This window comes from Periophthalmus magnuspinnatus, chromosome 5 (genome assembly GCF_009829125.3).
Source record: "Periophthalmus magnuspinnatus isolate fPerMag1 chromosome 5, fPerMag1.2.pri, whole genome shotgun sequence".
Lineage (NCBI taxonomy): Eukaryota > Metazoa > Chordata > Actinopteri > Gobiiformes > Gobiidae > Periophthalmus > Periophthalmus magnuspinnatus.
Window position 1 is genome coordinate 13009240 of NC_047130.1, and position 24949 is coordinate 13034188.

Genomic DNA, 24949 nt, shown 5'->3' on the forward strand with positions numbered 1-24949 from the left:
TGGCCGCCTCTCCACAGATCTGACCTGTAACCTGGCCTAGTGATGCCACCTGTCTAAATGGAGACAGATTTAATGCAGTACTGGAAAACAAAGCTTTTTTGCCTTTCTTACAGTTACTCTTACTCAAGTATTTTCTTCGATACTTATACTTGAAAATAATTTTGTAGTAATGTAACTAGTACACTGTTACCTCCCATGAGCAGGACAAAACTAGGACTAAAGCAGGACCTAACCAGGACTGAAGCAGGACTAAAACAGTACTAAAGATGGATTAAAACAGGACTAAAGGAGGATTAAAGCAGGACTAAAGGAGGACTAAACCAGGACTACAACAAGACTAAAACAGGACTGAAGCAGGACTAAAACAGGATTAAAGCATGGCTAAACCGGCTCTAAAACAGGTACAAACCAGGACTGAACCAGGACTGAACCAGGACTAAACCAGGACTAAAACAGCTATAAAACAGGTCTAAAGCAGAACTGTAAATGCCTGGGATTACCTCCTCTCTAATGGAGCATCAGGATTACCGCTGTGTGGATTACGTGTGTATAATTTCAGATGAAGTGCCCCTCGGTACCTGACCGTGCCGGATTACCATCTTTGATATGAATATGACCCCACTACAGATTAAAGCTTACAGATGGCTCTACTACTGAAGCTGTTTAAATATCTTTCAGGCTACGATATCATCTGATTTTTGTTTCGATATATTACTAAGTAATATATACCAACTATTGTAATATTGATCCAATACTGATGCCAATGTGTTTTGAATAAAAACACATTGGCACTCCTCTACAACAAAGAATTTTACCTTGGCATATTCTCAGTCCACGCCAGTTTGAACTGATCTGAAAATGTGATAAACTGGCCTAGAAGTAGTTCTTAGTATTATTAAAGAGGGGGTATTTTACTTCTATTTGTTTGATTTGTTTGATTTGTTATATTGTCTGTAAATCAATATGAACATCGCTCCCATTAGAGTTAGCAACAGGTTTGATTGACAGCATTACTAAGCGCCTGCTCCCTGCTAAACCAGCGGCGCGGGCGGGAAGGGGCGTTACCTTCAACAGCCTAGCTCTGGATTGGCACTATGTTGCTATGATACTTGCGGTCGTAACTGAGCTCCAAATTTGCCCCTATAACTGCTAGTCTATACAGTCTAGCCCTCCCATCAATGATAAAAAGAAAAATATTTTTAAAAAAAATAGCAGCCCCCACACTCAGAGTCCTACTTTCCAGTGGCTCTCATATTTTCAGCAGCTGTAAGAGCAGCTACAGCAGCGTTCATTCATAGTTTGGTTTGCTGTGTCATTCATAGTCACCTCTGTGTGTGGGCTATTTCTTTTTCCATTATGTTTGATAGAGCGTTAGTAGCATTTTCCCAGAAGATTAACCTCTGAACATTGCCAAACCATGTGAAGGAAAGTGCCAGTGGTATTATCTGAGCAGATATTGCAGTACTGGTTATCTTTAAGTGTCATCATATGTAGTCTCCTAGGATGGAGGTAGAAGCTGTGAATACATTTGTAGTGAATCATTTGGTGGTTTGGATTTCTGAATGACAGGGACACAGTGGACCAGATGCAGGCTCTAGTCTCCGATGTTATTCTATCGGCTTAGACGGAGATGCAGTGGGGAGTATTATGAACCATAATTGGTGCCAGTCTTCCAGATTGTTTAATTAATAGTCCAATGGGCCCTAAAGAGAGGTAACAGAGGGCGTGATACTGTGAATCTGGAGGAGAAGGTAATGCCTGTTAGTACTATTGCTGTAGGGTTAACAGACAGAGTTTGAATCATAGAAATGAATCCTTCACTAAAGCTCATATTAGGAAGCACAGACCATAAACCTTCCCATTTGAAGGAGAGAACAGTGCTCTTATTGGCTGATTTTGATGATCTATCTAGAACACAAAGTAACCTGTATTATCAGAAGCATGCCTTTATGAACCCAGTCTCATCGTGATGGACATGATACAGATTGTATTTCCCTAGCCTCATAGCTGAGACTTAGGCATAAACTTTGAGCTTGATGTTTAAAAGGCTTAAAGGTTGGTAAAATGTAATCTCAGTTTCTGGTTTATACTTTTTTACAAGTAGAGAGATAATAGCCACATTGCATCTATCTGTGAAAGAGACATTAGAGACTGAGTAGTTTAGCATTTCTTGTAGAAACGGGTCAAGCTGAGAGCAGAAAGTACTGGGACTGGAGGAATGCTGCCCAAGCCTTGAGACCTGCCTTTATTCATGCTAATTATTACTTTGGTTAATTTTTCTAATGTAAATGTTTTTCAAGTGAAGCTGCAGTTTCAGTTCAAATTTTTGGTAGGCGAAGTGAGTATAAAACATTGTTGCGGTTAGGCCTTTACTTCAGCGATTGTTATTGTGACAGTCCTAGTTGCAGGTTTCTTTGTTGAGGGTAACTTTTTAAATATATAGCTGTTGATAGAACTTTTTAAAATCTGAATTAGATTATAGCACCCTCCTCTGCCCTAACTGCAGGAATACTTACTACTATGTATATACTATACTATACTACTTGTTCACTATTTCTAATTTCTTCAAGAGCCAAAAGGCAGCTTGAGCGGGCATCGTTTGTGTGGTGCTTCTGAAGGGTCCTATGTATTTTAAATTCTGCCTTCTACCTCAACAGTTCACTCAGTTCTTCTAATAGTTTCTGGTGTTTTTTGGTGTTTTCAGGTGTAATTTTATTTGAATTCTTTTCTTTGTTTAATCAAGAAGCAAAAGAAATAGTATTTGTGATGCAGCCTTTAACTGCATCCACATGGCCTTTGGACTCTTCGTGGGCGGTTTATTTATATTTACAAAGAAATCCAGGTCTTGTTTGCATTGTTTCTTTGTAAACAAAAACTTCATTCTGGTTGCCTGGGATTCAGAACACACACTTCTTTAATACTCTGTCAGTCTGATCACCGGTGAATCTTCCTGTTTTCAGATGGGCGTTATTGACAAGTGGATTTGCCGAACGGGGACATGCATTAAACTATATATCGGAAAAAAATAAAAGCGGATTTCTGCAGAATCAAGAAGTAAAACAGTAAACTGAGATTAATTAGATTTTGTTTGTAATATTGGTCATATGCGACCAATGAGCTTCTTTGTTTCACCTGTGTCATTAAAAAAAAAAAAAAAAACAGATCTAATTGGCTGATCACGTTTGATCGGACTTGAGACACAACAGAGGACCAGACTGATGTCAATCTGTGTCTATCTGTTATCTGATATCAGTCTTTATGTGTGGGAGACTTGTCTAGCACAAATTATCTCACCTGTTGTAGTTCCGACCAAGTGATTCTGGTAAGACTGTGTTAAAACAAAGCTCAGATTAAAGTCTAACTTGAGTCTTTTGTCCCTTCAGCATAAACTGCTAGACTGTTAATAGAAAGCCCATATGAAGTCATTGGAGCTGCTTTGGCCCCGTAGGTAGATGCTTAACTCTCATAAGTGTCAGAATGGATTATCTAAAGAGAGAGAGCTCATGGAAACACAGGAAGTCCAGTCCAAAACACATTGACACATTTGGAGGACAGTCAGATCCAAACATCAGCTGTTGGGCTAAAGCTCGGACATTTTTACTCAAACCTGATGGTGGCAAGTTACTGTTGTGGCCACAGATGTCCCTTGGGCAGACTGATGGAAATGAGGCTGCCAGTCTGTGCCTTCGACCCCTCCCACCATCAACTCTCACACACCACATTTATACTAGACTGTGTGAAGTGTCTTGTCTAAGGACACAACAACAGTTTGTACTAGAGCCACTGCTGCCTCACTGTGGCATCTTGTTTTCCCAATGGGCTCCCATTCAGGTACTAACCAGACTTTGCCCTTGGTTTCTGAAATCAGATCAGGAGGTGTAGCCTCTGTAAATAAAGATGATGAAAGATTAAACAAATGTTCTGTAGTCTATAACTGTATGAGGTGTAATCTTTCTGCACTTTTGTGTTTAGTTTCACAGTCCAATAACACACCTCAACCAAGACTTTTACAGGCACATTTTACAGGCAGCACGGTGACTGAGTGGCTAGGACTCACGCTTTACAGCAAGAAGGTTCACTCTGGGTCACTCTGGCGTTTCTGTGTGGAGTTTGCATGTTTTCTCTATGTCTAGGTGGATTTCCCTCTCGTTTCCTTATCAACATGAAAAATGCAAAATAGATGAAATCCTCCATCTAAGGTCTTCCTGACCAAGACTACTTCAAGATTTTCAAGATTCAAAAGCAGATTTAACCCAGAAACACTGAAGGATAGGGCAAATGCTGGGTTAACCCAGAAACACTGAAGGATGGGTACAGTGACAGTAAAGTGTACCTTATCCTTAACCTGTTATTATATCCTGTCTATATGTCATTATTATAATCCTTATAATGTTGAGATATTCATTGAGTCAGCATCACCTGCCCTGTCAGACTCATCCTGCTGTAGTTATTCATAGTAGTCATCAGTATTCTAACATACCATACTGTGTGTTGCAGGAGATGTGGTGGACGTGTACCAGAGGGAGTTCCTGGCCCTCAGAGACCGGCTGCACTCAGCAGAGCAGGAGAACCTCAGGAGGTCCAAAGAACTCAACCTGGTCCTGGATGAGATCAAGAAGGCCATCGCCGAGAAGCAGGCCCTCCGAGACCTCAACAAGACCTGGGCCAGCCTCTCAGGTATCAAGTATAGGTAGTAGTAGTAGTGGCTATAATAGTAATTGTAATAGTAGCTGTAGTTGTAATAGTCAGAGCTGTAATTGTAGTAGTAGCTGTAATTGCAGGACAAGTCTGAGTAGTAGCATAAGCAGTAGCAGGAGTAGAAAAAGTAGTACTAGTAGTAGTAATAGAGGGGGTTAGATGAAGCAATGGATGCAGAGGAGATGCTCAGACAGACCAAAGGAGGTCAGATGGTGCAGAGGATTTACTGTGATATTGTGTGTTGCAGAGGAGACCCGTCTGAAGCTGTGGAACGTGAGCAGTAGTAAGAGCGTTCTTCAGCTGCCCTCCATCTTCCATCACCTGCCTCACCTGCAGCACCCTGAGAGCCTGCAGCCTGCCGTGCACCTGGGCCAGGGCCGCACTGGGGGTAAGCCACCACCATGGAGCGCAATGACAGCTTTCACCCCACAACTACTACTCAAGTTAAATCATTAACCCCCATTTTCAGGCCTTGTTAGACCTTCTGGACCCACTGTTGGTTTAGTCTTGGTTCAGCCTGGTTTAGACTGTAGTGACATGTGTTGAGTCTAGTTTGGATCTGGTTTAGTTCTGGTTTGGTTTCATGGTCTACTCATTACCTGGTTGAGTCCTGGTTGAATTTTGGTTAAATCCTGATTGAGTCCCGGTTGAGTCTTACTCCAGTCCTGATTGAATCCTGGTTGAGTCCTGATTGAGTCCTGATTGAGTCCTGGTTGAGTCTTGGTTGAGTCTTGGTTGAGTCTTGCTCCAGTCCTGATTGAGTCCTGGTTGAGTCTTGGTTGAGTCTTGCTCCAGTCCTGGTTGAGTCCTGATTGCAACTTGGTTTAGTTCTTATTATATTGAGACCTGGGTTAAACCTGGTTTATATCTAGTTTATGTCTCGTCTAGTCCTGGTTTGGTTTTGCAATAGCCCTGTCTTTCTTTGCTCTTTGTTATTCCTGGTTCAGTCCTGATTCATCTGTAATTTAGCCTTTCAGTTTAGCTGAGACCTGGGTTAGACCGTGAACATGTAGAACATGTAGTTTAGTCCTAATTTTAGCCCCTAGAATTAGATTTAGTTCGGATTTAGTTTATCTTAGCCTCACTCTTGGCCAATGGACCACTATGGAGCCTACCTGGCGACTGAGTGATTACACAGATACAGGGCCACGTGGGAATATAAAAGAAAGTGCTACCATTTAATGTTGAATCACATTCTATTGTTTAAAGAAAGAGCGTCTTTTATTATTTTATTATCAGTATTGAGTATCGAGTATATTCCTTAGTATCAAAATCGAGTTTGAAATTTTCATGACAACGCTATCACATACTCTTTGTTTAGACCCACTTGAGATTTGTAAGGTGCCCTTACTTCTTTGTACCTTTCCCTTCCCAAATGGCCGCTTGTTGATTCATTTGAAATTATCTTGGCATTTCTGTGCTTTACTCCATCTGTCTATGGGCACAGCAGCAGTCACATGACCCACCTGGTCACATGACGGTGTCACTTCCTGTTAGCTCTCTGTCTCAGTCTGGTCTAAAAATAGCACCAACCCCAGACCTCCACAGTCCCGGATCCTGAGGGGCTCACAGTTGAATCACTGCCCTGAAACAGTGCTCTGTCCCTGGTTAACTCCCACCCAGCTCCCCTTAGACCTCCACTGGCCCTGGAGGACAAACTCAGGATTTGTTTATGGTTGTCCTGGTTTGGGCTTTGTTTAGTCCAGGTTAAGCACATGTTTAGATCTAACATAGTTTTAGTCTGATCAGGCCTTGTCTCGTTTAGTCCTAATTTAATCCTGGTTTGAATTTTATTCAGTTTGGTTACAGTTGATTTAGGGCATGGTTTCGTCTTGAGTAGTGTTTTAGTCCTGGTTTAGCTTAACTACTAGCTGGGGGGACATTACAGTATTTATTTGCCTTAGGACACTCGTAATGTGGGACTAAACCAGGACAAAGAAGGGCAAAACTAGAATAAAGCATGACTTAACCATGACTTAACCATGACTTAACCATGACTTAACCATGACTTAACCGGGACTTAACCGGGACTTAACCGGGACTTAGCCGGGACTTAGCCGGGACTTAGCCGGGACTTAGCCGGGACTTAATCACACTGCCAGATTAAAAATATATATTATACAGAACATTTATGGCCTGACTCTTCTGCATCCAACAGAATGTAGGGAGTTTGGAGAGCCAGGATATTGTCTTATTTTGTCCTCTGTCTCCTCTCTGCTCTGTACATGGAAAGGTGCTGATTTGTCTTATTCTGTCCTAGGCCTGTCACGAGAAACACTACTTACAGTAGAGTACAGTAGAAACAGTACTTACTTACTTACAATACATGACAACAACAACAACAACAATATTAATCATGGGTTTATTTTCATTGTGAGAAATTTTGTGGTTATTTTTAGATACTACAATGAGATTTAATATGTCATGGTTTGAATTATGAACTTCTATGACTCATAGATACAAACTACCTACTTAAGTGTTGCATTCTGTTATTTCTTTATTGCAGGTCATATTTTGTACATTTAAAATACCTTTGGGGGGATAATTCTGCTTTATGGTTTAGTTTCAGTATTATTGTTTATTGTCTGTATTTACTTCAGCAGTATATTGCACTTTAAAATGTGTTATCGTGACAGGCTTCCACTGTCCTGTGTCTCTTACAGTGTCCATAGTGCTAGGCGTCCCCAGTGTGAAGAGGGAGGTCCACTCGTACCTGTCGGACACCCTCACGTCCCTGATGTCCGAGCTGTCCCCTGCGGAGAAAGAGGATTGTGTCATTGTGGTCCTCATCGCAGAGGTCAGTCTTGGTCTGGTCCTAGTCTAGTCCTGGCTTATTTAGACCTGATTCTGCTTAGTTTTACACTAGAATTTGCTAAACCCTTTTTAATATAATTTGTTACAGACTACCATAGCACATTCACTGGCGTTAACATTCATTAGCTCAGACGCTAAATCCAGCCTGACTAACATTAGCACTGTGTCTTGAGGGCATAGTTAGTCCAGATCTGACCTTTCCACATCATGTTTTAGCACTTAGACTTGGATCATATGAGTAATAATCGTTTAGATATGTCTGAGTCAGTAAACTGGTCTCAATGATGTTAAATGCCATCCATGGGACTACATCGAAAAGGTGAAAGGTCAGTGGGCTTTACAGTGCATATTCAGTTCGATTCAAGTTTATTTATATCACACATTTAAAACAACTTCGGCTGACCAAAGTGCTTCACATATAACACGATACATACTGTCTAGCTAGTATTAAATGCCAGGGGGAAGTGCTAGCAGGCCTTGTTGTGAGAAATTTCAGGACCCTAGGCAAGAAGCCTGACACGGGCCACCCTCTAATATAAATTAATGGGATGAAGGTCCAATTCTGGGCCCCTAAAACCCTGGGACCTGGGACAACAGACCCCTTTGTCCCCCTGTGTCTACTCCCCTGTTTGCTAGGTAGCCTAACAGTTATGAAATTACCACTGCATATTTCATATCTGATGCCATGTCCACCCCAGAAGTAAAATTATAAACTTAAGCAAAATTAAAAGCTTGGATCAAATTAGGCAAGATTTTTTGTAAAACCTTAAATATAATGGTGTTAACGTTTTAAAGAAATGAGTAGTGTAACCTGTCAAATTGACTTTTTTGTTTTGTGTGTGTTGCAGGCCGATCAGCAGTACGCTAGCTCTGTGGCAGAAAATCTCAGGAGCATGTGAGTCCTGGTTTAGTCCTGGTTTAGTCCTGGTTTAGTCCTGGTTTAGTCCTGGTTTAGTCCTGGTTTAGTCCTGGTTCAGTCCTGGTTCAGTCCTAGTTTAGTCTTGGCTTAATTCTGGTTTAGTCCTGATTAGATCCTTGTTTAATCCTGGTTTAACTTAAGGCCTGGTTTAGTTCTGATTTAGTCCTGGTCTAACTTAAGCCCTGGTTTAGTTATGATTTAGGTTTAACCCTGGTTTAGTCAGAAATGATTAGTCAAGGTACTTGTTTCGTTCTGGTTTAGTCCTGGTTTGGACCTTCTCAAACCCTCCTTTAGTCCCTGTTTAATCTTAGTTTAGACCTAATGTAGTTAGTTTAGTTTGGTCTGAAATATTGGACAATGACACTGTTAAGTTCTAAACATTCCCCATATCTGATTTCAACAAATTTTTTTATGATTTATGTATTTGTTCTTGCAGATTCCCCTCAGAGATCCAGTCCGGGCTGCTGGAGGTGGTGTCCCCCTCGTCTCACTTCTACCCAGACTTCTCCAAACTGAGGGAGTCCTTTGGAGACCCTAAAGAGCGGGTCAGGTAGGCCCAACCCGAGCACCATCACTCTCCTCCGGACTCACAGTGGCTCAGCAGTTAGCTCCGTCTCCCTACAACAACAAGGTCACAGCTTTGATTTCCAGTCTGGCTTTTCATGTTTTTCCAGAGTTTACACCATCAACAATTCAATTCAGTTTATTTTTATAAAGCCCAAAATCAGAACAGCTGCGGCCTCTGAGGACTTAACAGGATCATTCATTTAACCAACAGAGAGTTAGAAAATCAACAGTGAAACAGACACTGGACAATAAATGACAGATTAACAACATTCATAGAAAACAGATGGAGAACTGCCTCAGAGCGCTCCCTGTCAATAGACCCTCCTTTTCAGTAAGGAAAAAAACCCAGTGGGACAAAGAGACACCTCAAGGAAAATCACAGTGAAGGAGAGATCCACTCCCAGGGACTAAACCAGATCTAAACCAGGACTAAACCAGGACTAGACCAGGACTAAACCAGGACTAAACCAGGACTAAACCAGGACAGGCAGGCTACAGATGTGTCCAGGACTTTATCTGCATTCATTTGCAGATAATTCTCAGGGCCAGAGCCCACTTAAGACTAAGGGACAAAAGGGAGCTCATTCAGGATAGAGTAGGGGTCATCCAGCCAGGTACTGAGTCATTCAGCTGGGTGAGGGAAGGGGAGGAGCTGGGTTCACAGAACAGGATCAGGGCATAGGAGGGACATGTAGGGTCCAGTCATCACCGAGTGGTCAACAAAAATACATTGCACAAAGTCTCTGTTGTCTATACCCAAATCTGGGTTCAGTTCTGGAGAAGGGTCCAGCTATTCCCAACCAGGATCCTCATTTAGATTTAGTGAAGGGTGCAGATAGGTTGCCCGAGCAGCCAGTCCCTTCTACATTTTGTCTGAAACCAGAAGGTTCTGTAGTTGGACCAAAGAGTGTGACAAACCTCCGTCCTAACTTGGAATGGTGCAACCTCAGCCGCTCTTTGGGGTCAGTATTTATTATGTACATTTTCTTTGCACTACTGGGGAGATATTGGTTATTTTTTGGCTATACGATAACATTTGAGCAGAAGAAGTTGAGTAAATCACTTCTATGACTCATTACAGAGTCAAACTAAGTACTAAAGTGTTTCATTCTGCTGTTTATTTATTGCAGCTCATGATTTTTAACAATGAAAAATCATGATAAAATCAAAAATCAATGATAACAATAGATTTAGAATAGTTTTTGTGGTTTAAATCTACTCTTGGGTTTTTGTGTCAGTTGCATAAATTCGTTTCAGCATTATCACGTATCGTTTATATATACTTCAACAATATGTCACACTTCAAACTGTGTTATCTTGAGAGGCCTGTCCACACATGTTTCTAAAGTTTTGTCAAAGTGTGTGGTTCTGGCTGGACAGTCTGGCTCAAATCTGGAGAACATTTTAGCCAATAGACTAAAATGTGTTTTTATTATACCTTTGCTCTGAGGAGGCTTGTCTCTCAACAGACCTGACTTGTAATTTTTCAGTTGAAGTGTCTGCCACCTGCTTGTCTCCATGGAGATGTTCTCAGTTTGTTTAAAAGAATGGCATGTAACTGATCTATTTCCTTGGACAATGTTCCAAAGTTTTGTTTTAACTTTTTATCTCCAGGGAAATGTGCCCACCACCAGGAATCTTTACGCACTGTTACTTTAAGTATTAGGTCAAATGCAGATGACACATTTCCATAGAAACAGGTAAAGTCATTTTGTTCTTGGATAATATTCTATTTTGAAAGTATCAAATAGAGCATACGTTTTAGCTCAAATTGAAAGTAAAGAGTTTAACCTGTAGTGACCTCTGACCCTGTGGTTTAAGCCTGGTTTATGTGTGTGATCATGTGAGAATCAGGAGTGGGTTTAAATAAGTCAGTCTTTGTTTGGAGAGCCCAGGGGCCCAGGGTTTTACAGAGAGAGGGAGTTTGTTTAAAGGGGTATTTTGCCAAATCGATTTTTTGAGCTTTCTTCAATGTTATAACTCTGTTCCCTCAACAAAAAAATGCCTGAAGAGGTTTTAGATGTCATCCATGCATGTTTGAGTATTTTAGCGATCTCTCCCGGGCCCATTTTGAACCCTCCTTATGGTTAACAGTAAGAAGCTGTCCAATTCTCAGCCCACAGGCCTACGTCACCCATGCTCCCACACCACAATTCTCCATAAATGTACAAAAGCATAATACAAAACTGTACACAGCAACTTCACAAACCTGATGCAATGTGCAGTAGTCTGTTGTGATAGTGCTCTGAAGAGGGAGTGACTTAGCTCGAAGGGGAGACTCAGAGTGTCAAAAACAAAAAGGGAAAAACAGGTTCATAACAGGACTATTGTAGGTCAAATCTAGGGCTAAACCAGGTCTAAGCGTGAACTACATAATTTCCACTGAAGTTCTTATTGGCTCACCATAGTTATTACATTACTGCATTGTTATTTTCATTATTGGCTTATTACATTTAAAATTTGCCAAAATGATTACGTTATTGGCTGTTACATTATCAGTTGCTCCAGTGTGTACAGCAGTCATGTGGGGAACAGCGCCATCTGCTGACACCGTGCTGTTATTTAGAATCTCTGAATCTGTATTTGAATGTTTATTTTTATCCTCTTGTAATTCCAGGAGGGGATTTTCTTAAGAAATGTGTTGTGTCGGTCACATGGTTTGGTTTATATCACCACAAACACGACATCGTTGAATTGTACTACATCATTTTTCCTGATTCAGATAAACTATGGCACAATCGTTTTGGTTTATTGTCTAGTAGGAAATGTGTCCTCTGCATTTGACCCATCCTTCACAGTTTCTGGGTTAAACCTGCATTTGACCATCCTTCAGTGTCTCTGGGTTAAACCTGCATTTGACCCACCCTTTGGTATCTCAGAGTTAAATCAGCATTTGACCCATCCTTCAAACCTCATTTGACTCATCCTCTAGTGCATTTGACCCATCCTATAACTTCTGAGATTCACTGTTTTTGAAAGAACAGGTCTCACATCTGTCAAAATAAAATTCTGACAAAAACAAACATTAAAGGGCCCATATTACACTATTTACACAAACCCTACATATTTTAGAGTTTTTCTCTTAAATTAGAAACACTCTGTTCCACCTTGTGATGTCATGTAGTGATACAGGAAGTGCTCTGCTGTGTTTTTAAAATCCATACACCTTCACTAGAATCATTTGGATGATTTCAGGCCTAGCATTGCCCATTTCTACTAAACAAAATGTAAAAGGAGCTGTTAACTTGAAAACTACCTTCATGACATCACAAGTGGAACAGAGCATTTTGAGCTTTGCAGATATAGACAGAGTAATAATAAAGGGTTACTCAAATATGTGAATGAAGTAAAACACTACTTACCCTGGAGGTAAGAGCATTATAGCATGACTTAAAGGTTGTAAGAGTCAAGCGTAAACGTGTAATATTGGACTTTAAAGTACCGTACTTTCAACTGACAACAGTCATGACTTTAGGGTCGAAAAATTGCACCAATGTCTGTAGCTACTCTGGAAAAAATAATGAGTTTATTTTGTTTGTGTTTGTATTGGTTTATCTGTGTGGACAAAGAAGACACTGAATAAATGACAACATGTTTATATTTGTGCAGATGGAGGACCAAACAGAACCTGGACTACTGCTTCCTCATGATGTACGCTCAGTCCAAGGGAACCTACTATGTCCAGGTCAGAGATCAACTTTACTCACAAAAACACTTCTGTAGTGCTTAGTAGTAGTATTACTTATATCTCAAGATTTTTTTTGAAGGGTCATAGCGTGGTTAAAATGTATGTATTAAGTGACAGTTTGGACAAAATTCTCCAGGTTTAGTCTTTGTTTAGCCCTGATTTAGTCCTTGTTTTAGTCCTGCTTTAGCTCTGGTTTAGTCCTGATTTAGCTCTGGTTTAGTCCTGTTTTAGCTCTGGTTTAGTCCTGATTTAGCTCTGGTTTAGTCCTGATTTAGCTCTGGTTTAGTCCTGTTCTTGTTCTGATTTAGCTCTACTTTAATTCAGATTTAGACCCTGCTTTTTCATAGTTTTCAAGTTTTGCTGTGATTTAGTCCTAGACTGTTTTAGTCCTGAATGTAGCCCTGGTTTAGTTCTGGTTTAGCTCTAATTTAGTTTTGGTTTAGACCCTGTTTTTATGTTTGTTTGGTTTAGCTCTGGTTTAGTCCTGGTTTAGGTCTATTTTATTTGTCGTTTAGCTGTAGTTTAGTCCTGGCTTAGTTCTGGTTTAGTCCTGACTTAGCTCTAGTTTAGTCCTGGTTTAAGTCTAGTTTCATCCTGGTTTAGCTCTGGTTTAGTTCTGGTTTAGGCCTATTTTATTCCTGTTTTAGCTCTAGTTTAGCCCAGGTTTAGCTCTGGTTTAGTCTTAGTTTAGCTCCTGTTTAGTCCTGGCTTAGCTCTGGTTTAGTCCTGGTTTAGCTCTGGTTTAGTCCTAATTTAGCTCTGGTTTAGCTCTGGTTTAACCCTACTGTGGTCTTGGTGTAGTCCTTGTTTGATCCTGGTTTACATTAGTGTATGTCTGTCCACAGTTAGAAGATGACATTGTGGCTCGTCCAAACTACTTCACGACGATGAAAAACTTTGCTCTGCAGCAGCCCTCAGAGGAGTGGATGATCCTCGAGTTCTCCCAGCTTGGATTTATCGGTCAGTGACACCAACTGGATATCTGAGCCAGGGTTAACAGAGGGCGGGGTTCGAGGGGCAGAGGAGAGGGTCAGAGGAGCAGAAGAGAGGGTCAAATGGATCAGAGATGAGGGCCAGAGAAGCAGAGGATGCAGAGGAGAGGGTCAGAGGAGTAAAGGATCCAGAGGAGAGGGTGTGATGGAGCAGAGAGGGCCAGAGGAGAGAGTTAGAGGGGGTCCTGGTTATTGTTCTAGTTTTGGCCAGTTTTTCACCTATAGCAGCTTAACCCTTTTTCTGTCGCCTATATGCAAAATGTCAAAGTCTTGCATCCTACTTTTAACCTGAGTTTAAGTCCTTGTTTAGGCCTGTACTATGGCTAAGTCCTAGTTTGGCCCATTCTTTGACCATGTATACGATGTGTCTCTCAGGTAAGATGTTTAAGTCAGATGACCTGCCGATGATCGTGGAATTCATGCTGATGTTCTACAAAGACAAACCCATCGACTGGCTCCTGGATCACATCATGTGGGTCAAAGTGTGCAACCCTGAGAAGGACGCCGTGAGTGCAATAAAACACACCATTTAAGACGCATGGATTACGATACTATATGATGTGAATGTTATTTGTAGCTGCACCAGTTTAATGCAAGAAAATGACACTGATCTAATCTTTATTTTTCTCTTGTGACAGTTTGATATCGTGACATTTTAAACAGTAAAACAGAACAAGGTGTCACTCTTAACTCTTCATATCTAATACACAATTTTTTTACCACTCCATTTGGCTCTTTGCCATGCATGTACTCCCTGCCCATAATCTATCCATCCATTTTCTTCCACTTATCTGGAGCCGGGTCGCGGGGGCAGCAGTCTAAGCAGGGACTCCCAGACTTCCCACACCCCAGACATGTCCTCCAGCTCCTCTGGTGGGACTCCAAGGTGTTCCCAGGCCAGCTGAGAGACATAGTCTCTCCAGCATGTCCTGGGTCTTCCCCGGGACCTCCTCCCGGTGGCCATAATGCAACAGTTATTATTACAATAATTATATCAGTTTTTAGTGCTTTTGAACCAATTATTCTATTTACATTTTAACCAAATTTATGCAATATTATGAACTCAAAGAAGTGAACAAAATTGAATAAGCTACTTGAATGAGCGGCCAAACATACTCAGACTTTTGTCCTGTTGATACAATTATCTACCTGGATGACAAAAATATCAAATATCATGTCACATTTAAGTAAAACACTAAAACAATGGCAGTCTCAATGGCAGTTACATTATTAGTAGTAGTTTTATCATTATGTTACCATCCCATAACATGCATTACTGAAACCCCCTTTGCTTTATGAGGAGTATTCTAGCACCAGCTGTTGTAAATGTGTTTATGATGAAAAACTATATCTATATTTCATAATTTAGTGTGTGATATAATATTGTAAGTGCATTTCTGTGATGTGTTCCACAGAAACACTGCGACCGGCAGAAGGCCAACCTAAGGATCCGCTTCAAACCCTCTTTGTTCCAACATGTGGGAGTTCACTCCTCCCTCGCAGGAAAGATCCAGAAACTCAAGGTACTCCTGTGTAGACCTGCTCTGGATCAGGTTTAGATCTGGTTTAGATCTGGTTTAGGTCTGGTTTAGATCTGGTTTAGATCTGATTTAGATCTGGTTTAGGCCTGGTTTAGGCCTGAATTACTTGAACTTGAACCTGAACTTATTTCTGGTTAGCTCTCACTATTTAGACTTGGTTTAGTTGGGGGGTTCAGTCCTGGTTTAGACCTAGTTAATTTCAGGTGTGGATCTGGTTTAGACCTGGTTTTGATACGTTTCGTTTTAGACGTTTTAGACGTTCCTGGTTTAATGACAATTTATACACAGTTTCATCATAGGTCCAGCCCTGGTTTTGTCCTTGTTTAGTTCAGACTTGGTTCAGACCTGATTCAGACTCTTAACTCTTGTTTAACCCTTTGTATTCCAGGACAAGGACTTTGGGAAGCAACATCTCCACAAAGGCCACATAAACCCAGCGGCAGAGCTGAGCTCCAGTTTGAAGACCTACCAGCACTTCACTCTGGAGAAGGCCTACCAGGGGGATGACTTCTTCTGGGCCTTCACACCTGTGGCCGGGGACTTCATCCGCATACGCTTCTTCACTCCTGTGCGTGTGGAGAGGTATGTGGGAGGAGGAGGACAGTTAGAGCAGTACTGGCACTAATGACAGTAAGAGTAGTAATACCTGTAGCAATAGTTTGAAAGGTAGCAGTAATTGCCCTTTCACTGCTCTGGAAATATTAGTATTCTGGCAGTAATAAAACTTAAATGCTCCTTACATGGACACAGTGAAGGACATCTGGTGTGGGGTTGACCGTTGAATGTAGAAAATATAACAATAATAGGTTGTTAAAAGTGTGCTTTTCTGCTCATCTCTATGCAATACCAATAATATTTTTAAATTAACAGGCAATTTTAATGCTAAAACTACCTCAAAAAACTTTCATCCTTACAGTGAGTGGGCTTGCTTCTCCACAGATCAGACCTGTAACTTGGCTTTTTTGTCTCCATGGAAATAAGTTTGCTTCCATATGATGGAACAAGCAGGTGCCAGATACATTACGTAGTGCACACTGAATGTAGAAATGAAACACGTACTGCTTCTATCCGATAAACATAAGACAACCTGCTTTGTTTTGAATGGACTGAGTTGTAGAGCAGTGTCCAAGAGTTCACTCAGACACTCACTGGATGACACATGCTGCTGATTGATTTTGTTACTAACTGCTTTGTGTAACTGTTGTATTTCAGATTCTTCTTCCGCAGTGGGAACATCGAGCACCCTGGAGACAAACTGTTCAACACCACAGTGGAGGTGCTGCCCTTCGATGTGAGTAACACCTCCTCTTCTCACATCCTTATTTGGCTGCTAGTGCTAACTGCCCTGAAAACTGCTATCCCTGCCTTTCAGATGATATTGTACAATTTTGGCGGCAGTAGCTCATATGGTTGCGTGCTCGTCTTCTGATGTGAAAGTTTGCAGTTCAAATCCCACTCTTGACATAAACATCATTGGTTGAGCGGGCAGATCCACAGGTTGAGACTGGGAAAAACATTTAACCCATCTCACCTCCAGTGTCTGAATACATTGGTGTATGAATGTGTGTGTGAAGATGAGTAGTTTCTTGATGTAAAGTGCTTTGAGTGCCTTGAAGGTGGAAAACTGCTATATAAATGCAACTGTTTACAATATTTCATGGCAAGATACAGTGTAATTTATAGGAAAAATGATTTCTTGCCCCATCTGGTAGTACGACATCATCACATTACAAAATCTGAAAACCACCAAACGGATGAGGTGGAGGGGTTGAAAATAAACGTCCCCGTAACGCTGAAGCAAGTTCCTGTTTCAACATTTCCTTCACTGATAATGGCAATAAAATATATTCTGTTCTGATTTCAGAATCTACAGGCCGAAAAGGAGGCTCTGACCGATGGCAAAGACAAGACACCAAAGTACCAGCGCACAGAGGACGGCTTCTACAAGATAGGTCTGGATTATAACAAATACTGCTACTCCTAATACTACTGCATATTTTAAATTACCTAAACTTGTGTGTACATAATAATAATATAATATAATAATAATGGTAGACGTTTGGACAGTGCCAAGTGTCTATTTTTGGACCATCGCATATTTTTATATTTCCCATCTACGCCTGCTGTTCTTGGAATGAAATGTTTTCTTAGAAGTACTAGTACAATGTCTGTAACTAAGTAATCCTCATCCTAGTGACTGCAGTAGTGAAATAATTCATATTGAATCAAATTCATATATTCACATTGTTACTGTGACCAAAATATGTATCTTTTTTAATCAGTATCACTACATTTACACTTTAACAAATTAGCAACACTTGTGTCAAATACTTTTGATTTTTTACTCTTAAAGTACATTTTTAGACGAGTACTTACATACTCTTACTTAAGTAGATTTTTTCATGTGATACTTTTATTTTTACTTGAGTAATGTTTTACCTCTGTATTTGTACTTTTACTTACTGCAACAAAATTGAGTACTTCATCCATCACTAGTTATAATAGTACTGTGGTTTTGTACTAAATGTGCATGTGTGTGTTTGTGTGTGTGCAGCCTGGTTCCACAGTGGGGTGTGTGAGGGGGAGGTGGACCCCTCCTTCGGCCCTCTGGAGGCCATCAGACTGACCGTCATCACAGACTCTCCGGTCTGGGTCATACTTAGCGAGGTAGGGCATCCGGAGTGGAGACCTTACTTATACCAGGATGAAGCCAGAAAATAAAGACAGGAAGTCTAAGGTTGGACTAAACCAGGGCTCAAGCTGAACTTAACCAGGACTAGAGACTCCCTCAACCCTCCACTAGACTCCATTTAGACAGACCAGATTTAACCCAGATTTAGACACTGTACCTGATTTTTATTGTCTTAAACATGAAAAGCAGAACTAGTTCATTTTAAACAGTTTAAAGTTATTCCTCACTCACCTTATGCATTATGAGCATCCTAATAATTCACTATGATGAGTTTATAAACACTTTTTCATAAGTTTGATTTTGCCGTCACAATAATGGTAACAACTAGCATGCTAACGCGCTCTTCCTAATTATTATACAATAAAACGCTTTATAATTAGATGCAGATAGATAATTAGATGACTCTGTGGTGGACAATCCATGTGTGAAAATGATGTCTCATGCACCTGAACCACTCTTTCACTATTTGAGCCTGATGAATCCATCATCCTGGAATATGCCCGTGCCATCAGGGAAGAAAAAATCCATTGATGGGATAACCTGGTCATTCAGTGTATTCAGGTGTCAGGCAGTGTATTTGACCTAAAGAGCTGCTTATATCTGAACTGGGGCAAGACACATTTTGCTCACATGGAAAAACATGGGAAAAAATCTGGTACAGGCCTTTAACCAGGACTAACCCAGACTCAAACAGGACAGCTCTGTACCTGGACTAGAGCTTGAGGAGATTAATTTATGTCCTTGTTCTTTTTGTTTTTTCTTCCAGATTTTCATTAAAAAAGCCGAATGAAGGAGCCCTGCCCCTTTCCCCTCTGTTATGACGGATACCTCAGAGACTCTCATAGAGCTCCACCCACTAGTCACTTCGGATTATTGCAACCTAGAATGCAAACTAGGAAGCAACCGAGGATGCACCCAAGCAACGAAGGATGCCACCTAAGAGGCAACCAAGGACACAACCAAGGACACAACCAAGGACACAACCAAGGACACAAACCAAGGACACAAACCAAGCACGTAAGGACGCAACCAAGGGAGTAACCTAGGACACAAATAAGGAAGGAAGGAAAGATAGAAATGACCTTTTAATCAGGGAGAAACTGCATTGAACCTGTTTGAATTTGGAGTTATAGATGGTCAAAATTATTTGGAAAAAATTGAATTGAACTCAGTAACCTTTCCATATTCCAAAACCTGTTTACAATCTGTGTAATGTTTACTAAGTTGTGAACATAGAGTGTATATATAAACGGGCATAGCTAACCCGCTAGCCGCTGCGTTCCAGATAGAAAGTGAGCATGGGCACACTTTGACTTTGGTTCCATTTCACTTTCTGTCGAAAAACTGTCGCCCCTCTCTGTGTAACTGCTGCTGTCAGGCTCATTTTGGTCTTAAAATGTTCGGCTTCACCCCGTCTACATGATACTGCTATTTAGATTTCATTATTTTGTCTTGTTAAATCAAGATATGAGCACTGATTACAGACCAAACAGGTGCCTTTTTTCTCCGAGGTCGCTCCCGCTAGCGTTAGCAACAGGTTTGATTGACAGCGTTGCTACATTAGCAGTGCGGGCAGGAAGGACTGTTATCTTCAGCAGCCTCGCTCTGGATTGGGTTTTTTTTGGTTGCTATGATAGACTTTGCTCCAAATTCTCTCCTACAATCGCTAGCCTTGATGAGCTTGATTTGGTTGAAGCTGAATACTCTGGATGACATCACACTAACTTAGTCCAATTCTTTATACAGTCTATGGTTGTACATAAAATGCCCTGCACCTCCCCCTGCTGGCCGTCTCTAGAACAGGAACATAAATCACCTTTGCAAATATAAGTGTTGCCAACCTCATGTACCTGAAGTCTGAAGAACTAAGTATGTAGATACAGAAAACACTGCACTGGATAATTAGAATATATTTATAGGTAGGGGCGCTGTACAGAGGAGGAATGAGACAGGTTACTGAGTTCTGGTTTAATTTTAAAGTCACAGTACGTACGTTTTTAGCCAAAAAATAGACTGGACTATAAGCTTTTTCTTTCATTTTGGTTAGTTTTATTGCACAGCAAACATTGAAAAACATGTGTCCTTACTGAGTGGGCTTGCATCTCCACAAACATGGCTATGATTTGGTTTGGAGGAGGGCCTGTTTCTGCTTGTTTCCATGGAAATGTTTCTTTGGCTGTAATATTCCACAGTATGGTGTACAACTTGTATATCTTCATGGAGTATTATTTGAACCTCTTATTTCCATGGAGTCGTGCAGGTGATGTGCCACCTCCAGAAAGTTACATACTGTTGAAAACGTTCCGATCCGGATTTTGACTGAACAAAAACAACGTGCTTTCAAGTGTCTTGCCTTAACAAACGTCCCTGCAACTGAGCAACTTAAAGCTTTCAGATTCTGTTTAATCAGCTGTTTTGAGTTCTTGTAATAGTAGCAGTTCAAAAGGATTTATTTGGTGCAGTAAATCTGAGCGTTCTATGTGAAACTAATGGTGACCAATCTTTCAGCTGTAGTTTTTCCTTATCGATGCTTATTATAAATTAAAGTGGGACTAAACACCTAAACTCCACCCACAACGACATTGCAAATAGAGCAGTTAAAATGGGCAAAAAATGGAGGGGGGGGGGGGGTCTGGACATAAGAGGTAGAGTGTGACTGGTCTAACAGGTATCCACACTGCGCCCCTGCTGCCTGGTGTTTCCAGGCTGTAATCACGGCACTCCTGTGTGATGTCACATAGTACTTGAAATTGCAATGGCACTCACTAGTTTGCACAATAATTGTCAAAAAGGGACTGGGAATAGTAGACAATGTGTGTACACAGTTTAGTAGCGAAAAAGTTGATTTAGTGTTTAGTTCCACTTTAAGTTTAAGATGGTAAATATATTTCATAAAGCCTGAATAAGGGGAACGTGAAAGCTTTAAATAAACTACAAATACAAGAATCCTATGTGCATATTCCAAAACTACAAATTTCAAACTTAAATTTGTGACTACACCTCACGAACGCCACGCATACAAGTCTGATAGTCCTCTTTTACAAAGCCATTGCGCTTAACTTCTGCTCCCAGCATCCTTCACCTTTCCCTTCCTTGACTACATCTCTCAGAATCCTGCACCGCGCCCTCTCCTCCTCACACACAAACTACTGAAGTGAACTTTGCCCTTTCTTCTCCTGAGGCCTTTTTCTGCTGTGCTGTCTCACTTTTTGTAATAAAATATTTAAAAATGATAATAAAAATCAGTGAGAGAATGAGTGAACATCTCCTGTAGCGTCCCCTGGAGTCTGTCTGAGCGAGTGTGTTTGTACAGTTTTTATTTGAAAAGTACTGGATCGATGCTGTTTCTGTTTTAGGATTTCAATTTGGTCCAACTGTTGTAATAAAGAATATTATTTAAATCAAGCCTGGTGGTTCTCATCATTTTATTGTGACAAAATTAAAGGATTAAAAGATGCACTATGAAAAACTTCTTCAGGTGGAGATAAGTTTCAGAGAGAGAGAGAGAGAGAGAGAGAGAATTTGCCAGTTTAATGCTACACTGTAAAAGTTTCCAGGCAGAGGAAAACATCTACATGGACACAAGCAAGTGGAAGACCCTCCTCAAGAAAAGTTACAAATTGCATCTTTAATGAACCAACCTATTCCATACAATTATCGTGTTTGGTTTGTGTGTTTTAGCCCTAGGTCTAGTGTTTCTACTATGTTCCAATGTTAATTTTAGGTTCAGGTAAACGGCACTGTTTATGTAATCTGGGCCAATTTAGCAGGAAGCCTGCGGGCCAAGATAAATTGGTCTGAGAGCCGTATCTGGCCCCAAGCCATAGATTAGATTTACCTGTTTTACATTATACCAACGTAAATAGACAGTTCCATTTGATAAAACAAGTTACAGGAACGAATTTCGTTCCTTAAAAATAAGCAACAACATGAAAGTCCGCCTTCACTCAAAAAATTCACATCACGATATAGGCTGTCACTGCTAAACTATGTAAACTATTACAATGATAAACAATAATTTTACAATTAACCATCTCAAGCCATTACAAACGCTTCTTATGAACGACATTTGGTAAAATTCCATTGATTTGATAGCTCCACTTTCCATCAGCTTTGATTTGCTTCTTCGGCCATTCAGCATTCACTTCCTGTGACACTCCGCCCAATCAGCGCTGTCCACGAGGTTCAGCTCCGGGGGGCGGGCTCTATGCTCTTTGACAGACAGTCAATTTTATCCAATCAGCGCTTGACAGATGACAGCAAGACGCAACCTTTAGCCCGTTTTGGACCAATCCCCTTCGAGCATGGGCGGGCCGTTGTCACCCCCAAAGAACCACGTGACCCTCCTCAGTAGTTCCCAGGCGATCGTTCACGGAGAGCTGGAGGTGAGGAAAAACGCTCCTAATTTTTTATTTTGAATTGAATAATTCCACTCAAATACAACTTTACACATAGCTACGAATGTATTTCACATGTCTGGATATAAATATCTTAGATCGGTTTCAAAATTCATTGTAAATTTGCTTGAAAATGTGCGAAAGCGTGCTGGAGTATGGGAGTAAGCAGCTAACTGAAGCTAATAAACCTCAGGTGAAGTAGCAGTTAGCAATAGCCAAATTAGCCACGCTCTATTTTGCAAACTTGGCTTTGTAATTTAAGCATGTTGCCTTAGATTGGTGACGTTTGAGAGGTACTATCTGATCATTATTGTGCTTGTCGATCTGGAGAAGTGGCGAGTAATTTGATCGGACAGCTCCAGAAGCGACGTGGAGGACTTGGGGCTAATCTTCGCTAAGAGCCGTTAGAGCGGTCGCTTTGGGGGAGGTAGTTTGCATAGGTTTGCATTGCATGTGTCAAACTGTTGATAAGTAACCGAGGAGCGGGTTATTTAGTAAAACACGCCGGGGAGAGGCGACGGTTTCACGGGCTGTCAGGTGAGCCATCCGTGCGTTAATCCAATTTCAAGCTTCGGTTTGGTTGCCCTGCTTTTTCCGCTGGATTCCTCAGTGTAAATATTGAAGGTGTGGCCCCCAAAAGCGTAAGATTTCAGGATTAGCGTGTCGCATGTACTTAGCGGGTTGTGTAATGAGGATACATGCAGTGATTGTTCGCGGAAAGATGCGGGTTATTCCGGACAGACCAATCTTGCATCATGGACCTATTTATGGAGATGCGATTTATGGGCATACTATTCGTGATAGGCGGAAAACATCTCCACTGAACCACAGAAAAAGGATTAGATGTAGTAGCTTACTTAATGTAGTGCATTTTTGGGATCTTATGACTGATTTTACGTTGGATTTAATTGTTGATGGTGTTTCTGTAGTTAGTAACTTATTGATTGAAGGACCTGTATCACACTATTTTCTGATCTGTTATGTTTCCTCATCATTAACAAACATGGAGTTGTGTTTTGTTTCATTCACACATGTCTATCACATAAACTCTGCATATTTAGGCTTCAGTTCTTCAGCAAACTAAAAACATTCTGTTCCACTTTGAAGTCATGTGGTAATACAGGAAGTGCTCCACTGTGTTTTTAAACTCCATACATTTTCACTAGAATCATTTGGATAATTTCAGCCCTGAAATTGCCCATCTCTACTGAAGTAAAGGTAAAAGGTAGTCGCCCAGCTGAAAACTACGGCTTCATAGCATCACAAGGTGGAACAGAGCATTTTGAGCTTTGGAGATGTTAACAGACTAATAATAAAGGGTGACTCAGACATGTGTGAATGAAACGAAACACAACTCCAAGAGTCAATTTTTCTGTTTAGGACCTTTTAAATAAATGCGTTTACAAAATGGTTTTGCCAGTTATCAGCTGTGGCTGTTGTTTCTCATGTTTACAATACAAATGTGTACACACAAAAAAGAGCCACCAAAAACTTCTATGGGCCTAATGCCTCCTCAGGCCCATACGCACTGAGAAATAATTCACAGATTCTTACCCTCAATCTCCTTACTGAGAGGAGGAGACGGGATAACCACTCTGCCACAGTTTTATTGCGGTCCCTGGTCATAAAGATGGTGAGATAGGGGGATGTGGGACAGCTTGGCTCTGCTGCTCAGAACTGATTAGAAATGGTTTGAAGGGAGAATCCACTTTGGGTCTTTGAAATGAGATCTGCTCAATATCTGCCCTCTTTATGAGAAACAGAGGGCCCTTTCAAACTGCATATCCCATAATGCATCAGGCTACAGTCAGTGCAGTACCACATGTGTACGCTGTGGTCCAGACGGAACCACAAGATGGATTTCATGTGGTGAGATTTGCATGGCCACAGTGAATTCTCTGCTCCATCTGACCCTCTCCTCTGCTGAATCTGCTCATCTGACCCTCTCCTCTGCATCCTCCTCTCCATTTTGACCCTCTGCTCTGCTCCATCTGCTCCGTCTGACCTCCTCTTCTCCATCCTCTGCTCCATCTGACCTCCTCTTCTCCATCCTCTGCTCCATCTGACCTCCTCTTCTCCATCCTCTGCTCCATCTGACCTTCTCTTCTCCATCCTCTGCGCCATCTGATGCTCTTCTCTCCATCCTCTGTGCCATCTGACCCTCTCCTCGGCATCCTCTGTGCCATCTATACCCCTCTCCTCTCCATCCTCTGACCCTCTCCTCTGCATCCTCTGTGCCATCTATACCCCTCTCCTCTCCATCTTCTGACCCTCTCCTCTGCATCCTCTGTGCCATCTCTGGTCCTCTCCTCTCCATCCTCTGACCCTCTCATAGTTGCTCATATTGTGTTTAGTCAGATTAATGTGGTGTCTTTTTCATTAGTTGATGTAATGTAGCCTTGTCTAAACAATTGAAAATCAACAGTTTGTGGTTGTCAGTGAGCCTGGCACTAGGCAAATAACTAAACCCAGCCTAAACCAAGTGAGCTTTTGTTGGATCTAACCTCTGCATGTTATCAGTGCACTGTCATGTTTGTAGTTTCAGTTCAGGACCAGTCTGCCTGCTCTGGGCCAGCTGGTTAGACCAGTAAAGTCTGTATCAGCACATGACATATGTAGAAACGCTTCATAACCTACAGGA

The 24949-nt window shown here is 41.2% G+C and overlaps 2 protein-coding genes across 4 annotated transcripts in view; both read left to right on the top strand.

Moving 5' to 3' along the window:
* Positions 1–21316, top strand: part of mgat4b (alpha-1,3-mannosyl-glycoprotein 4-beta-N-acetylglucosaminyltransferase B) — a 41021-nt gene extending 19705 nt beyond the window's left edge. Inside the window, exons 2-15 of the mRNA XM_033967103.2 lie at positions 4498–4677; positions 4946–5086; positions 7362–7495; positions 8361–8407; positions 8868–8981; positions 12608–12683; positions 13532–13646; positions 14054–14184; positions 15094–15201; positions 15608–15801; positions 16432–16510; positions 17084–17171; positions 17774–17886; positions 18678–21316. Of these exons, the coding sequence (XP_033822994.1) occupies positions 4498–4677; positions 4946–5086; positions 7362–7495; positions 8361–8407; positions 8868–8981; positions 12608–12683; positions 13532–13646; positions 14054–14184; positions 15094–15201; positions 15608–15801; positions 16432–16510; positions 17084–17171; positions 17774–17886; positions 18678–18701 (1544 nt within the window). The 3' untranslated portion in view covers positions 18702–21316. The remainder of the gene's footprint in view (positions 1–4497; positions 4678–4945; positions 5087–7361; positions 7496–8360; positions 8408–8867; positions 8982–12607; positions 12684–13531; positions 13647–14053; positions 14185–15093; positions 15202–15607; positions 15802–16431; positions 16511–17083; positions 17172–17773; positions 17887–18677) is intronic.
* Positions 1–24949, top strand: part of canx (calnexin) — a 251927-nt gene that overhangs the window by 210815 nt on the left and 16163 nt on the right. For 2 of the 3 annotated variants that reach the window (XM_033967100.2, XM_033967102.2), the window contains exon 1: positions 22224–22296. The exons of the other annotated variant lie outside the window; for it this stretch is intronic. The gene's annotated coding sequence lies outside the window, so the exon portion shown is untranslated. Of the gene's footprint in view, positions 1–22223; positions 22297–24949 lie in introns of those variants that run through there. 3 annotated transcript variants of the gene reach the window in all.